At 48.4% G+C, this 15,300-nt stretch overlaps 1 protein-coding gene across 3 annotated transcripts; it reads right to left on the bottom strand.

The window, feature by feature from the left end:
- Positions 1–859: 859 nt before the first annotated feature.
- Positions 860–11,546, bottom strand: TMEM171 (transmembrane protein 171). 3 transcript variants are annotated; one of them, XM_017527630.2, is made up of 4 exons: positions 11,422–11,546; positions 8,092–8,799; positions 3,595–3,736; positions 860–1,152 (listed from the first exon to the last, which is right to left on the bottom strand). In XM_017527630.2, exons 2-4 carry the CDS (start codon positions 8,729–8,731, stop codon positions 945–947), a joined length of 990 nt encoding a protein of 329 aa, XP_017383119.1. In that variant the 5' UTR covers positions 8,732–8,799; positions 11,422–11,546; the 3' UTR covers positions 860–944. The 3 variants fall into 3 exon arrangements, with proteins under 3 accessions (XP_017383119.1, XP_017383120.1, XP_037594093.1); XM_017527631.2 differs by having other exon boundaries at positions 860–1,149; XM_037738165.1 differs by having other exon boundaries at positions 3,595–3,679.
- Positions 11,547–15,300: the final 3,754 nt, after the last annotated feature.

Genomic DNA, 15,300 nt, shown 5'->3' with positions numbered 1-15,300 from the left:
ATACATATTAACACACCCAACTATACAATAGGCTTTGGCTAGCAGTATCCTTATAAGAATAAAAAAGCAATGGTTCAGACAGTTTGGTTCCAGTATGTCTTCATACAGAAAGACAAATCCTTTCTGAGCCTCTTGAGGAGAATCTAGTTGCCAAAGTGTCCCAAGAAATTTCCTGTCAAGAAATTTCACGATAAGAAGACTCTAGGGTATCAACATGCTTAAGACTGCCCCAGCATAAAGGCTCCCTAATCAGCTTCTTTCAAAAGGAAAAAAAAGAAAAGGGGAGTAGGAAGAGGAGAAAGGAGGAGGGCAGAGAAAGAATAAAGAGCAGAAGAAAAGAAATAATAAAGAAATGAGGGGAGTAATGTTGTTTCTCTGTTTCAGAAGCAGCTAACCCAGGAGACAGCATAGACCAAGCTAAATATTAACCACTGCTGCTGGTAGTCCTTTGACAGCACAGGATGGTGACGAGGAGCCCGTCTTTCAGAAACCAGCCACCAGATGGGTTCAAAATCAAGCCCACCACGTGGAAGCTATATGACCTTGAAGAAGTTAGACTCTCTGAGCCTTTGTTTCTTTATCCACCAATAAAAATAATCTCACTTACCTCCCAGGGTCATAGGACCAAATGTATAATGTACAAATGAATAGATTAAGACAACCTCACTCCTGTCATCATTCCCCTTGTCACTGAAAAGACATTGAGTACAAATGGATAGATACTATCCAAAGAGGCCACATTAAGTGCCTGGACCCTGGGCCCTTTGCCCCTCTCCAGGATCTAAAGCACTAATGGCTGGAATCTGGCCCGAAAGGTTGGTTTCTCATGTTGATGCTGTATCAAGAAAGTTATAATATAGCCAATGCTATTGCATTTTTTATTAAAAAACAAATTAAATAAAATAGTGATCCATTACATATAAAACTGAACTGGAGTCCACAGTTTATGGTGGGAAAGGCTCAGAAGGTGGAGGCAAGAATGTAGCTGCAGCATTTTCTTTTTCTTCATATCTAGGAGGCAATTCAGATGGAAGATGTGGAAGATGTGGAGTGTGTGAGACCTCAGAAGATGAATTCGTCCCGGAAATGGTATATATGGATTCACAGTCTCTCTCGGAGGCTGCACCCTGACTCTCAGAAGTTGGGGTCCTGCTAGAGGGAAAGAGAGAGAACATGAAGGACAGGTGACAGAAACAGCGACCCCTTAAGTACTAGGTTCTTTTCAAATGTTTAATCACAGGCACTTAGGAGTATGTGCAAGAATCTGAGGAATAATTTCTCCCACACTGGGCTTTTCATAGATCTGTTTTGATTTGTTACCTTTTCCTTTTCCTAGAGCTGAGTGTAACATTAAGACAGTCTCACTCCTGCTGTCATTCCCTTGTCATTGAAAAGACATTGAATACTAATTTACAGACACCATCCAAAGAGAGCACATACACATGTGCACACACACACACACACACGTGCACACACACACGCACACACACACACACAGACACAATTACTGTTCTCTGCTATTCTGTCTTCTGGGACAGCTAACATAAGGTAGACAAACTTATGCCATGGAAAATTAAAACATTAAGCCCAAACCTGAAGCACGGCAGGAAGGCATACTGGCTAATGGAGCGGGCTCTAACAAAGGCCAAGCTGCACTGGAATCTACTCTGCTGCTTCCCAGCTATGTGATCTTGGGCAAGTTATTCAACATCACTAATCGTCAATTACCTTATCTGTGAAATGAGGATGATAACATTCCTTTCTCCTAGAGTGGATATGAGAGTTACATAAACTCATGAAAGAAAAGCCAGACCCTGGGACACAGAAATCATAGTAGCAGCAGCAGTAGTTTAAGTTACTAGACATTGATTTTAGGGTTTGGGGAAGTTTATCATTAGAAGAAAAAGAAAATATGAACATTTACGATGAGAACTCTACAGAGGTCCAGCCCTAGCCTGCCCTTTCTTCACACAGGGCCACTCCCACATGCACCTCCCTGGATTCCCCCATCACAACCCCTTATGAAGCTCTAAAGCAAACTCTGTCCTTGTCAGCCACCTCTTTCTCTCTCCCATCAGCTAACCTGTCCCCCTACTTTTGTGGAAAAGAATCTCTACATAACTTCATTCCCTCCAGGCCCCAGAGGAAAGGCAGGGGTCCACCTGGCCCCTGCTCCTGGACCACTGCCTGCTCCGTCATGAATGACAAGGTAAGGTGGTGCTATCACCAGCAATGAGTGCCAGTGTCTCTGTCTCTGCTGCTTTCTGCATGCAAAAATGCACATTATCTCATTGTCTTACCCACTTCACTCTGTGACAATTTGTAGCAATGCTCTTCCCTTCCTACATCCTGGTTTCCTATTCTAGAAGGTAACACCAGAGTCTTCTCCAGCTCTGCTCCCTGAGCACAACATTTCTGGGGTCTGCATGAGCCTCTCCTGTGGGTTTCCCACTAGTCCCTGACTCTTCGTCCTCCTTGTTCCAGCAACCTCCGCAGTTCCATCTCCATCACCTGCTCTCTCTCCCTCCCAGTCTGCCTCCAAGGCCCTCATCTCACTGTGCCTCCCCTACCAGCCGCCCACCATCTTCTCGCCACTGAAACTAAGTTCATCTCCCACGTCCTCTCAGTTGGGGACCTCCAAGCTTCCCTGTCATTCACCCTGGAACTCATCATCTCTGCCTTTTCCTCAATGTCCCTCTCCATCCGGACTCCCTCCCCACAGGCTCCTGGCACCTCAGGCCCGGCCCACTAGAGCCTACCTTGCTGCCTTCTGTGTAGGGTGGGTGCTGACCTGATGTTCTCTGTGCCCCAGGGAAGGAGTGAATATTGAGGGAGAGGCCCAGCTGTGTCGGGTCAGGGCTCAGGCTGATTTTAGCCAGTCACCCAAGCATGGCTACAGTACTTCTGTACTACAGCTCTTCTGTAACTGTTGGGGATCCCCTGGGACCCTTATACCTCTCCATGATCTAAAGCAGTGAAGCCTAGCATGATAGCAGGGGCCTCCTGGCCTAGCCTTGGCACTCAGTTTGATTGCTGGGTTGCTAAACATTCTTTTTTTTTTTCTTCCTGAGACAGAGTCTCACTGTTTTCCAGGCTGGAGTGCAGTGGTGCGATCTCGGCTTGAGGTAGAAGAATAGGGTCTGGAGGCAAGGAACCTACAGCCCTTTCATGCTGACTTCCTAGAACGAAATTGAAAGGAAAACCCTAACTTTCCACCCCTAAGCCACAAAGGACCGCAGACTACTCCTTTTGCAAACTCCCACCTTTCGGCAGGTGGGAAATTGAAAGTGCCTCTGATTGGCTGCTTTTTGCACCGCCCCCGGCAAGGGTTGTTAAACATTCTGAGAATCGCCCCAGTTAGGACCACATAAAGATGGCTGCAGTAGGCTTCATATTAACCCAGCATGATCACTTTATCATTTTTAACTTATGTGCTGCCCACAGTTTCCTGAAAGGTACTGTTAATATCAAGACACTAATTCTGACAAACATCAGCAAAAAAGACACATTTAAATGCCTCCTAGTGAACCCCAGCCTTAATACTAGTTTGGCCTGAATTCAGGCCTCTCTTGAAGTTCAAATGGAAATTCTTACCCATAGTTGAAAATACTGTAATATGAAGGGGGGTTTTCATTGGGAAGCTGACTGTTGGTCCCAGGACTCTCAGTGACCGCAGAAGCTGAAGATTCAGGAAAGTAAGGTGGTGGAGGGGGTGGAAATATTATTACCGAGTCACCTAGGGAAACACGAAATTTAGTTGAAGGCAGGTGGGTAATAAATGGAAGCAAATTAGCAAAAGCAAAATTAATTAATTCTAAATTTGGCCCATCTATATAAAAGGTCAACACACCAGCTGCTAACTCCAGAATTTAAAAGTGAGCCCATTAATGTATAGAGACAGAAAAGTAGACGAAGTCACGAGGGGCTGAGAGGAAGTGGGGAGGCGGAAGGGAGTGTTGCTGTTTGGTGAGTACAGAGTTTCCAGTGGGAGAGTTCTGGGAACTGATGATGACGGTTGCACAACATGGTGACTGTATTCAATGCCACGAAACCATTTAAAAACGGTCTGGCTGGGTGCAGCGGCTCACACCTATAATCCCAGCACTTTGGGACGCTGAGGAGGAAGGACTGCTTGGGCCCAGGAGTTGGAGACCAGCCTGGGCAACATGGCGATATCTTGTCTCAAAAAAATTAAAAGAAAACAATTAGCCAGATGTGGGAGTCCATGCCTGTAGTCCCAGCTACTCAGAAGAATAAGATAGGAAGACTGCTTAAGCCCAGGAGTTCTGGGCTGCAGGGAGCTCTGACTGCACCACTGCATACCAGCCTGGGTGACAGAGCAAGACCCTGTCTTTAAAGAAAAAAAAAAAATGGCCAGGAATGGTGGCTTACATCTGTAATCCCAGCACTTTGGGAGGCCAAGGCAGGTAGATCACTTGAGGTCAGGAGTTTGAGACCAGCCTGGCCAACATGGCTAAATCCTGTCTCTACTAAAAAAAAAAAAAAAAAAAAAAGAAAGAAAAAATAATCAGCCAGACATGGTGGTAGGCGCCTATAATCCTAGCTACTCAGGAGGCTGAGGCAGGAGAATTGCTTGAACCCAGGAGTCGGAGGCTGTGGTGAGCCAGGATTGCACCACTGCACTGCAGCTAGGTGACAGAGAGAGATTCTGGTCTCAAAACAAAAAATCAAAACAAAAACAGTTAAAATTGTTTACTACACACACACACACACACACACACACACACACACACACACACACATATACATACATATATATATATATATATATATATATATATACCACAAATGTTTTAAAAGTAGGCCTACATCTCAGAATCCAGAGTGCTGACCATTACGGTATGAAAGTGGGTCTATGTTTCACAGCAAGTCTAAGCCCAAACCTTTCTGTGAATTGGTTGCTGAAAAGCTCTCTTCCCTCTTCTGGGGTGTCTACTGCTGATAAAGCTTTTCTTGTTTTCAGTCTACAATTTTAATTCACAAGTTAGCTGTTGGCTAAAGTGCCTTGTTCTTCAAATATAGTTTCAGCTCCTGAGCAAATAACAATAAGCCATGCTACAGGCCCTAACTGTTATTTACCAAAGTACAGATTTGCATTTCTGTAGCTACCGTTCGTTCCAGAACACATCCCCAGGCTTTGAGGAGAAACTAGGGACCAGATGCAAACTCTAATTTGAATTATGATTCCAATACAAAATGCACCACACGAGTGGCCCAGAACAGTGTAGGGCTGTGGCTACACCATTGCTGGGGGCCTGGCGGAGGCCTCTGAGAAGCTGGCAATAGCAATAACAGTTCAGGAAAAATGAAGGAGGCGGGGCTTTACTTCCCAGTAGGGAGGAGACTGGTTCGCACGCCTAGCACATTTGATGCTTGCTTAGGGTGGCGCAGGATTCTTTAAAGTGATGGGGGTTCCAACCTGAACAAGCTAGGTGACCTCCTTGACCTCAGCTGCCACAGCTGTAAACTGCAAGCCAGGCAGTACCTGCATCAGAGGACAGGTAGAAGGAAGGACTAGTTGGGATGATTTGCATCTGGCGATGAACACAGTGCCAAGCACAGAGCCAACTCTCACAGCTACAGTGCCAGCCAAGGGCACTTATTTGCATGATGAAGAAACACCCCAAAGGCAATTGGCCACTGGCTCCAGCCTTCACCTTTCACCCGCCACAGCAGCCTCAATCATTTCCCAGAGGGAATTTAGCCCTTCAGAAAATACATTAAGTCCACCTCCCCTTCCTCCTGCAAGGAGATGGCAATGAGAGTTTAAAATACATTTTGCTAATCTAAAGGTGAGAAAGCATAATAGTTGTCCTGGGATCCTCATTTAATTTTTTAGAAGGTTTTGGTAGGTTAGAGGAATTGGGGTTGTGTTCACTTCAATTACACACTGTAGAATAAAGAACCTGTGAAGCAAGCCTTGAACGCAGGCCAGTCACCTCTCAAAAACACACAACGAAATGCTCTAGTAACCCTATTACCTTCAAGGCTCTCTTGCCCTTTGTCCCAGCAGCTCGGCCTGCCCACACCCTGCAACCTGCTCTCCCTGGAAAGAGACCTCTCCCTTGCAAGCTCCCTTTAATGCATCTTTCAGAACTTGATGTCCTCTGTGAGCACACAACATACAGACACCTCCAGGGAACGCTATCTCACTCACCTGCTGTGTGTCCAGGATAGCACTGAGTGTATCCACAACAAGGAGAGCAGGGATTCTAAATCTGGGATTCTAAAGATGTAAACCCTATCCCACAATATCAAAGGAGAGGAGCTAGGATGCAAGATTTTCACAGGTTCAATGGGGGTTTAAAGGGTTTAGTAGAAAAGATTTTAAACCAACTTCAAGACAAGGACACCAGAAACAGCACCACAGCTCTGTCCCCTGCCTCCACTCTGATTCCAGCCACCAGGTGGAAGGCTGGGCCCGAAAACTCCGCTCGAACTATTTCCAACTAAGTGGAAGCACAGCAGCATTAGATGAACATATTTACTTATACCGCACTGTGTTCCTCAAGAGCACCGAGAACATCTATCGGATTAAAGAGAGCCCTTTTTTCATGTAGTAACTTCCAAGAACACTTGGTGAAGGATGAAATGGAATCACACCCATGTGCCCTGGGCAGGGTGCTATGCAAGGGCTCTTCTGTGGGTGTGCCCACATACTAGGGTTGGGACCCTGCTCCACCACTTGCTAGTGTGTGACCTTAGGTAAGTCACTTGATGTCTACACGCCTCATTTTCTTCCTGTGTAACATGGAGGTACTAACAGTGTCTGCCTCCTTGGGTTGTTATAGGTGTGAATGAATTTCACAAAGGCGGACCTTTAAGAGCACATACTAAAGCACTTAAATGTGTTTGGCACAAAAATATACCCTATATAAGTGTTAGCTATTGTGAATATATAATTAATATTTGTGTTGTCACCATTATATATTAATAAGGAAGCTGGGAGCATCTACCCTGGTGCTACCCAAGGAACGGCTGCAAATCCATCTGCCCTCCTCTCCAAGGCTGGTGGCATGCAAGGCCAGCAACCCAAGTCCTCCCCTCCAAGCTGTGCTCCGTGAATTCCACTGCTTCCAGTAGACAGCCCCAAGCAGGAGACGCAACTCCCTTGTCACACTCCCTCTCTGTTCCCTCCATGGTTTCTGTTCTGCGGACTTCTTTTCCTAGCCTTTTCAATGTCAATGGTTTCACAGCTTTACTGTTTTAAAAGTAGGAGACTGAAAAAAGGGATCTGCCAATGAGCAGCGATGGGGTTTTTCCTTGGTTGTGTGAAGCTGAGGCCAAAGCTACCGCTATTGTCCTGCGGGAAATGGCACTCCAGCTCTTCTGTGCAGCCCAGGGGACCCAGGAGGAACTTGTAGGCATTCCATACGAAAAAGAAGTGGCAGGTGCTGTCATATTCCATCTCGGTTTATCCCACTGCTTCCAAGCTTTGCCTTAGCCCTGCAGTCACAGATGATGTCACAAAAAACCAAGGACAACACAGAGACAGTACAGAGTCCCCTCAAAACACCTGAAGACTGCTGGACTCGGACACATCCAGAGTCCTAGCATGTGAGTGCTGCAGGAATCTTAGAGACACACTGCTTGTTTTATAGAGATATAAAACAAGGCAGGAGAGGCGAAGGACTTAAAAGGACAGCCAGCTAGTGACAGCCTGGGAGGAGAACCCAAGTGTCCCACAACTAAAAGTGCTATGTGGTTTTGGTGTGAGAATAACAGGGGTAACGGGGTCACTTAGTGGGTCCCTAAGGTGGCAGAAGGCTCCAAGGCTGTCCTCACAGTTCTTCTCACTTTCCTCTTAATTTGCTCTGTGACCTCAGTCAAGGTCACTACTTAATATCCCAATGCTTTGCAAAGTAAGAAAGAGTTGCTGGGGGGAAAGATGTATACAAGATTCCTCCGGGGCTTCCCACAGCAGCAGCATTGTGTACGTACACATGGCGGGGGTGTGTGAGAGGTGGAGGAAGTGGGAAAGAGAATCTAGACCAGAACCAGGAGCAGCTGGTGAGACCCAGCTGCAAAGCCACTGTGATAGAAGCAAGAACACAAATGACAGCCACCCACCTACGGTGACCTGGACAGGCTCGGTACTCTGGATCTGTCCCTCTTCACTCTCAGAGGCATCCTGGCCAGCATTCAAGGTGTTTCTCTTCTTAATGTGGGCAACCACAAAGAAACACAATCCTACAAGCACAATCAAGGGCCCCATGATCTGCAAAGAAAGGAACCCACAGATCCGGGGCTCCGTGTCGGCAGTGTCTGTCTCGTTTAGTGGTTCCTGTGCCCAGTCGGAGCCACAGCCAGGGACCCAAATGCCCAGGACGCTGATGAGCATGCCGCTTGTCAAGAAGAGAAACCCGAAGATGAGGCACTGGGCAAACTGGCGGCTCTCTCCGCAGATGAAGGCTTGGTCGGGGTCCATCTGGTGACCTCTCTGCAGCCCTGTATGGAGCTGAAGTTGTGCCCGGGAGCGGGCCAGGATCACAGCCCCAAGCCCAATCACAGCACAAGCAGGCCCCGCCACCTTGAGCACCATGCTGCAGTCTGGGAGGGGCTTGTATTGGCACGCCTGGAACCCAAAGATGGAGAGCAGGACTCCCACACACAACAGGACGGCGCCGAAGACAAAGAAGCAGAAGATGAGCTTGCTGACGTGCCTGTCCTGCTGGTCCCCATCTGGCTCAGCAGCAGCTGCAGGAGACATGTCCAGAAGAGGCCCCTTCCCAGAGGCAGGGTGGGATGCGTTTTCTTCCCTCCAAGACTTCAGCAGCTCTGCGAACACAACCAAACACCAAATTAATGTGGGCACAGGTGTTCCAGAACCACCCTGGTTTTTTGCTGGCCATTTCTGAAGTCACACGGGATGAAGTCATGGAGGTAGAACTTAATACAACTGATAAGCTGTAGAACAATAAGTTGGTTTATGAGTCAGAAAAACTGGCATTCACAAACTTTTAAATATGTAATTTTATGATGATCTTCAAAACAGAGGAAATTCAATTACTACACATCGAAGTGTATCTTTTTTCAAAAAATGAAAGAACAAAAGTAACTGGGTGTGGTGTTTTCTGAGTCTTACAAGCTCATTTTCCTGGGGGATAAAACAGGAGTGGGTGAATGAGGGAAGAACCACAGGGATTCTTCCTGATTGCAAATGCCCCACTTTTCATCACAGCTGCTGTCAGCTTTTCAAGTCAGTTAGTTCCGTAACTAACTTTCCATTTCCTGTTTTAGACTACGGCAGCTTTCCATTTCATGTTTTATTCTAAGGCTACATCTACCAAAGACCCAATTTCAGCAGTTTCAATAGGCTAAGAAGGCAGTTCAGGAACACAGTGGGTTTCGTGGACTTTTAAGTTGATTTTATCAAAATGTGGTTCTTGGGGCCAGGCGCAGTGGCTTGTGCCTGTAATCCCAGCACTTTGGGAGACAGAAGCAGGCAGACTGCTTGAGCTCACAAGTTTAAGACCAGCCTGGGTGACACAGCAAAACCCCATCTCTGCTAAAAATACAAAAATTAGCCAGGCATGATGCCTGTGGTCCCAGCTACTTGGGAGGCTGAGGTGGGAGGATTGCTTGATCCTGGGAGCTGGAGGTTGCAGTGAGCCAAGATCACACCACTGTACTCCAGCCTGGGCAACAGAGCAAGACCCTGCCAAAAAAAAAAAAAAAAGATCTTTGGGTTCTCAGCAAGCACAGACTGGTAGCCCAGTTGCTTGGGTCTGGGATGACCCTTGAAAGTGTGGCACAGCAGGTCAGGAGGAGCTCCATCTTCAGAGTGAACAGGTACCCAAAGGCAGGTGTGGCCTCTCACCCTCCTCTACATGGTGCCACCTACTTCCACAAAGAGGTTGAGACTCAGTTAAAAACAAGCAGCCAATAAAATTGCTAGTTACAAAGCACAAAACAGGGGGAGGGGAGGAACTTGGCTTTGAAAGAATAGTGTAAGTGGAATCAAGTGAGAAAGCACCTTCCACAAAATCACCCAAGCCCTATATTTCAAGGGGATGTTAAATATACCAAGTAGTTGCTAAAGAGTTGTCTACTTACACAGAGCTGACTTTATCACCTAGTTATCTTATTTTATTACAAGGAATGGGATATTTTACCAGGACCCTGTAAGTCAGGTCCTGCATTTGCAAAGACAAGTCAAAATCGTGAAGACTATTTTCACCTGCCCAAGGAAAGAAAACTTTTAAAATATTTTATGCAGCTCACATGCAGGGTCACATGAAGGAACTCAAGATTGAAGCCCTAAGGCCAAGACAATCTTGACAAACAAAATCACATTAAGGAAGGTGAGTCTGGGTAAAGAAAGCAAACAGGTGATCTTACACTGGGAAATACTTTTCCAGGAAAAAGTATGACAGAATCAGAAGGAAGTTGGAGAAAAAAAAAGAAAAAGGAAATACAGGAGGAAAAAAAGCTTTCATTTCAAACTTGGAAAAACGACATACGGATGCAGTTAAAGTGAGACAAAGACAGCATTGTACTAATTAATTTTCTTTTACTTTACCATTTTTATTAAGTCAGTAACATCCTGCAGTGAATAAGAGTTTCAACATTGAGTATACAGTCGTCCCCATTTATCCTACAGGGAGTACATTCCAAAACTCCCAGTGGAAAGAAACCACCGGGCGAGTCCACGACGGCAAGTCCTGAAACCTATATATACAGCTTTGTTTTGTTTTAATTTTTTTCCCGAATCATGCAATCTCTCTTGCGGTTTCAGAGACAAGGAAGAGAAGGGTGATTCTCGGGGGTGGCAAAGTCCTAACAGGAATTCCCTTATTCCTAGTATAGTCAATTTTACAGTGAGTGACAAGGCTTCAACTGTCTTAAGGCAAATTCCCAAACACCAATAAAGTAAATAGAAGCCCAAAACTGGATCTGCAGTTTCTCGTCCGTGGACTAGTGGACTGAGTACCTGGCTGAGTGTTGATCTCTGATCCAGAACAGTGTGGGAGTAGTCTCAGTCTCTCTCCGTCCCCCACAGATGCACCCACAAACGAATGCAAAAACACCCATACTCACTCGCAATGAAACCTTTTCCAAACACGACCCTACACTTAACCTCCCCAAAGCCAATTCTCCTCCTCAACACTGCTATCGATTTTCCAAAACACATTTCCAAATTCACAGCACCTCTCCACGTCCAAAGCTCTGGCGTCTTTGGGGAACGAAACAAGAGGCAAATATCTTTTGTGTGAAATCAGCTTGCAGCTTTTAGGGAGCCCAAGCTCAACCAACAGCCCGAGGGGCTCGCAGGGGCGCAGGTGGGGCTCGGATACCCTGCGCCTCGACGTTGCCCGGCTCCCAGCGCCCAGCCTGGCCGCACAGCTCAGCGCCCGACTCGCTTTCTCCGGCGCAGGCGCGCGGGCCGGGGCCGCTTACCTGAGGCTGGGTCCGGCGCCCGCGCTGCTGTGGGCACTGGCTGGGCGCCGCGTCCGCCTCCGCACGCGGCCTGGGCTGCGCCGGCAGCCCCGCACCCTACCCCCGCGCGTCCGGGTGCTGAGGGCGGGCGCCACCGTATTTAGAGAAAGAGGCGGTGCCGCGCGGGCGCGGCGGCCCGGGCAGGGCAGGGCAGGGCAGGGCAGGGCAGGAGCGACCGGCGGGAGCTGGCCGCCACTGGGGGCCTGGTGCGCGACCGTGCCGGAGTGGAGATCCAGGGGCGGCTTCGGAACCTGGGGCTGGCGGGCTTGCGGCGCTTCGCGGCCTCCGCACCCGTGGCTGTGCGCGCGAGGAATCTGGGAGAAATGGGCACTTTCTACGGCTGCCTGGCCCCCAGGTTTGGCGGGAGCCGGCGAGTTGAGATTCTCCCCCTGGCTGGCGGAACTGCGCGCCGGGGAGCCCCGCTCCCACTCGAGAGCTGGGGCCCAGTTCCGGAGGTGCACTAGAGAGCGGCGGCGTAGGGGTCGCGGAGGAAACGCCTGCCTCCCCTCCAGCGTGGTTGCGGCCCAGGCAGAACAGGGTACGGCGCCCCTGCCGCCGTGCCCTTGGCCACCGCAAGGTCCGGGGCAACCACACCCAGCGCCTTGTGGCCGTCCTGCTGCTCCGGAGACCTTGACCGGGGTTATGGGAGCAAGCGCCTCGCTGCGAGCTCCCCATCGAACAGGATGCAGAGCCACCAGTCGCAGAGACGACGTGCGCTCCATAAAATGTGACATTAGGGCCCTCCACTCCCGGCCATTCAGGCCTGAGGTCCTGGCCTCGAGACTGAGGCCGAGATGAGGCGCGCGGCAAGTCCCCGCCAGACCAGCTCTGCCCCTTCCGCACCCGCATGTCTGCGCACAGCCTTCTTTGCCATTGAACCCCCTTCCTGCTTCTCTACCACTCATGACCTGCCTGAATTAAACTGGTAACCTTTCCCTGCCCTTGAACCGGGAGTTTCAGGATGAGTTTACTAATCCCTGTGCTATTTGTAACCTGCCCAGTGACACGTGATACGGATCCAACTGGGCTAGTTTCCATACCAGGGATCCGGGCACTGTGGAAGGTGAGTCAAGGGTTCTCCGCCCAAGCGCAGAAGTGCCCTGAGCCTGGGGACTTCCCAGCCGTGCCTCTTCTTCTCAGCTTCTTGTCTGTCTTGCCTGAAACCCTATCCACAGGTAAGGCCACTGGATGAACCTTTTCCATGTGCAAGCACTTTACCTACCTGATACAAGTTATTCCTGGTCATGCTCACTGAAGGTAAAGTATGAAGTAAGCTTAGCTAATCATCAGAGGTGAGAAGAGACTTAAAGAATGGGTCGGAGAACGGCTGGGCGCGGTGGCTCACACCTGTAATCCTAGCACTTTGGGAGGCCGAGGCGGGCGGAGGCGGGCAGATCACACGAGGTCGGGAGTTCAAGACCAGCCTGACCAACATGGAGAAACCCTGTCTCTACTAAAAAATACAAAATTAGCCAGGCATGGTGGCGCATGGCTGTAATCCCAGCTATTCAGGAGTCTGAGGCAGGAGAATCGTTTGAACCTGAGAGGTGGAGGTTGCAGTGAGCCGAGATTGCGCCAGTGTACTCCAGCCTGGGCAACAAGAGCGAAATTTCGTCTCAAAAAAAAAGAATGATGGGAGAGAGGCAAAGCAGGCGGGGTGGGGGGCGGTGTTACCTGGGCTTTAGGGTTCACCAGGGAGGCAGAATGGACAAATTCTGGCCGTTGGAATTCTGTGGGGAACTTGCCTGGGTGGCCAAAGGTGAACTTTTTCATAGCCAGAGTGCTCGACCTCTGTGAATCTCTGCCATAACTAACAGCCCTGATTATTGTCAAAATAGACAATGCCAACACTCATGACCCCTTGCTCTGTGTTTTACCTACAGGCGCGAAGCCAGGCTCCTCTGTGGTTCTTTGCTATGTGTCTCCAGCAGCTCAGAGAAGGTTGGAGGCAGCAGGGGACAGGAGACTAAGAAAAACAGTCATTTGGCAGTTGAGGAAACTGAGGCCCACAGAAGTAAAGTCACCTCTGCAGCTAGTTAAGGTGCAGAGAAGAGGTGAGCCAGATGAGCTGACCATTCAGTGTTTCTCCCGCAACACACCTGTCACTCAGAGAACACACCATGCTGTGAACCCAGAAAACGCCCATTTATTACATAGCCTTGTGATGCTGAGCACGTTTAGATTATTATAACAATATAGACACTGTGTCCTAAGGACATTGTAGTAATCTGTGTTTGGGATGGAGATATCCTTCCTGGTCCAAGTGTCAAGGTATATCCCCTTCTGGAAGGGCACAAAATATGTCCAGTGAATGGGCAGATGCCCAAGAGTGTATTGTACAACAGCAGCCACTGGCTTTCTAAGAACTCAGTCCCTCATTATAGGATTTGTCCCCTCTGATACAGGCCTGTGAACATCTCTTCATTGTGCAAAAGGGTTTCCTTGTCCTTTCCCTACTCATTCTTCCCTTCCCCTTATTTGAAACTCAATCTCTGGCCATGTCATGCGCAAACCTGCAAGGGGCCTGTTGATACAGCTGCCCCTCTGGTGCCACATGACTGCAGGCTCACCACCCATGACAGACTTCAATGTCCTGGCACCAAGGACAATCAGATTAACCTCCACTTGGTATATCTGCTACTCTCACTGTTTGTGTCTATGGAAGCCTGTTTGACTAAATTAAACGCCTTGGAAATTGATCATCGGTCAAGTGTGAAAGACATACCTGCCAGCCTTTAAGGTACTTACCTTCGTAGCCCACCTAGCCTTAGGAAAACAGCTGGGTGGCCTAGTCACTATCTAGTGGTCTTTCCTAGCCTGTGTGGTGGTGAAAAAGATAAAAACCCAGACCGAATCCTTAGAAAAATGGCATCAGAACAAGATTAAAAACTGAGTGAACCTCAAATTCAGTCAGTGACTTTAGAAGCACAAAGCAGAGGCATGTGTTCATGTATTCAGCCAGCACGTATTTACCAAGCACCAATAAAACATGAAACTTTTATGAAGGAGAAAGGTCATAAAATATGTAAGTGATACAGAGAAATAGAAAGTGATTAAGTGCCAGGGAGAGCAATAATCACAGATGGGGACTGGGGAGCACTGGGGAGATTCCATTTTAAATAGTGTAGTTCAGGAAGAAGGCATCCCGGAGAAGGTGACATTGCAGCAAAAACTTGAAGCAAATGAGGAAGCAGGTGTATCAAATGATCTATTATTGCATAACAACTTACCCCAAAACTTTCAAGTTCAAAACAGCAAAAATGTATTCTCAGGGTTTCTGAGGGTCAGAAACTGCTAGTGACTTACCTGGGTACTTCTGGCTGAGCCTCTCGGAGGCTGCAGTCAAGCAGTTGGCCAGGGCTGTGGTCATCTGAAGGCTGGACTGGGGCTGGAGGGTCTGCTGCCAAGGTGGCACATTCACAGGGCTGTCGGCAGGAGGCCTTAGTTTCTCACCATGTGGATTTCTTCACCTAGCCTCCCCTCACGTGAGTATCCAAGGGACAGCAAATGAAGAGGAAGCTGTGGTGCCTTCTCTGATGAGGCTCTACACTCCCACACCATCACTGCTCTTTATTCTAGTCCTTAGAATTGAGTCACAAAGTCAATGGGAACAGGATTAGGTGCCACCTCTTGTAGGCAAGAGTAACAAAGAATGTGTAAGCATAGTTTGTGATTTTTATGGGAAGCAGGGAAAAGTGCTTCAGGCAGAAGTAGCAGCAGATGCAAAGACCCTTAGGTGGGAACATACAGATTAGCATATTCAAAGGAGAGAAAGAGGCCAGAGTGGCTGCAGCTGGTGAGCAAGGGGGAGAGTCGGAGAGGAGGTCAGAGAGGAAAGGC

Source organism: Cebus imitator, unplaced genomic scaffold (genome assembly GCF_001604975.1).
Source record: "Cebus imitator isolate Cc_AM_T3 unplaced genomic scaffold, Cebus_imitator-1.0 Scaffold50, whole genome shotgun sequence".
Classification (NCBI taxonomy): domain Eukaryota; kingdom Metazoa; phylum Chordata; class Mammalia; order Primates; family Cebidae; genus Cebus; species Cebus imitator.
Note: the sequence above shows the minus strand (reverse complement) of the source record. Positions and strands in the feature narration are given on the sequence as shown.

Coding starts and splice junctions, on each gene's coding strand:
- TMEM171 (XM_017527630.2), bottom strand. CDS start 8,731: ATGTCTCCTGCAGCTGCTGCTGAGCCAGATGGGGACCAGCAGGACAGG. Junction 3,737..8,091: donor GCCTGTCCAGGTCACCGTAG/GTGGGTGGCTGT, acceptor GTGTTTCCCTAG/GTGACTCGGTAATAATATTT. Junction 1,153..3,594: donor TACAGTATTTTCAACTATGG/GTAAGAATTTCC, acceptor CTTTCCCTCTAG/CAGGACCCCAACTTCTGAGA.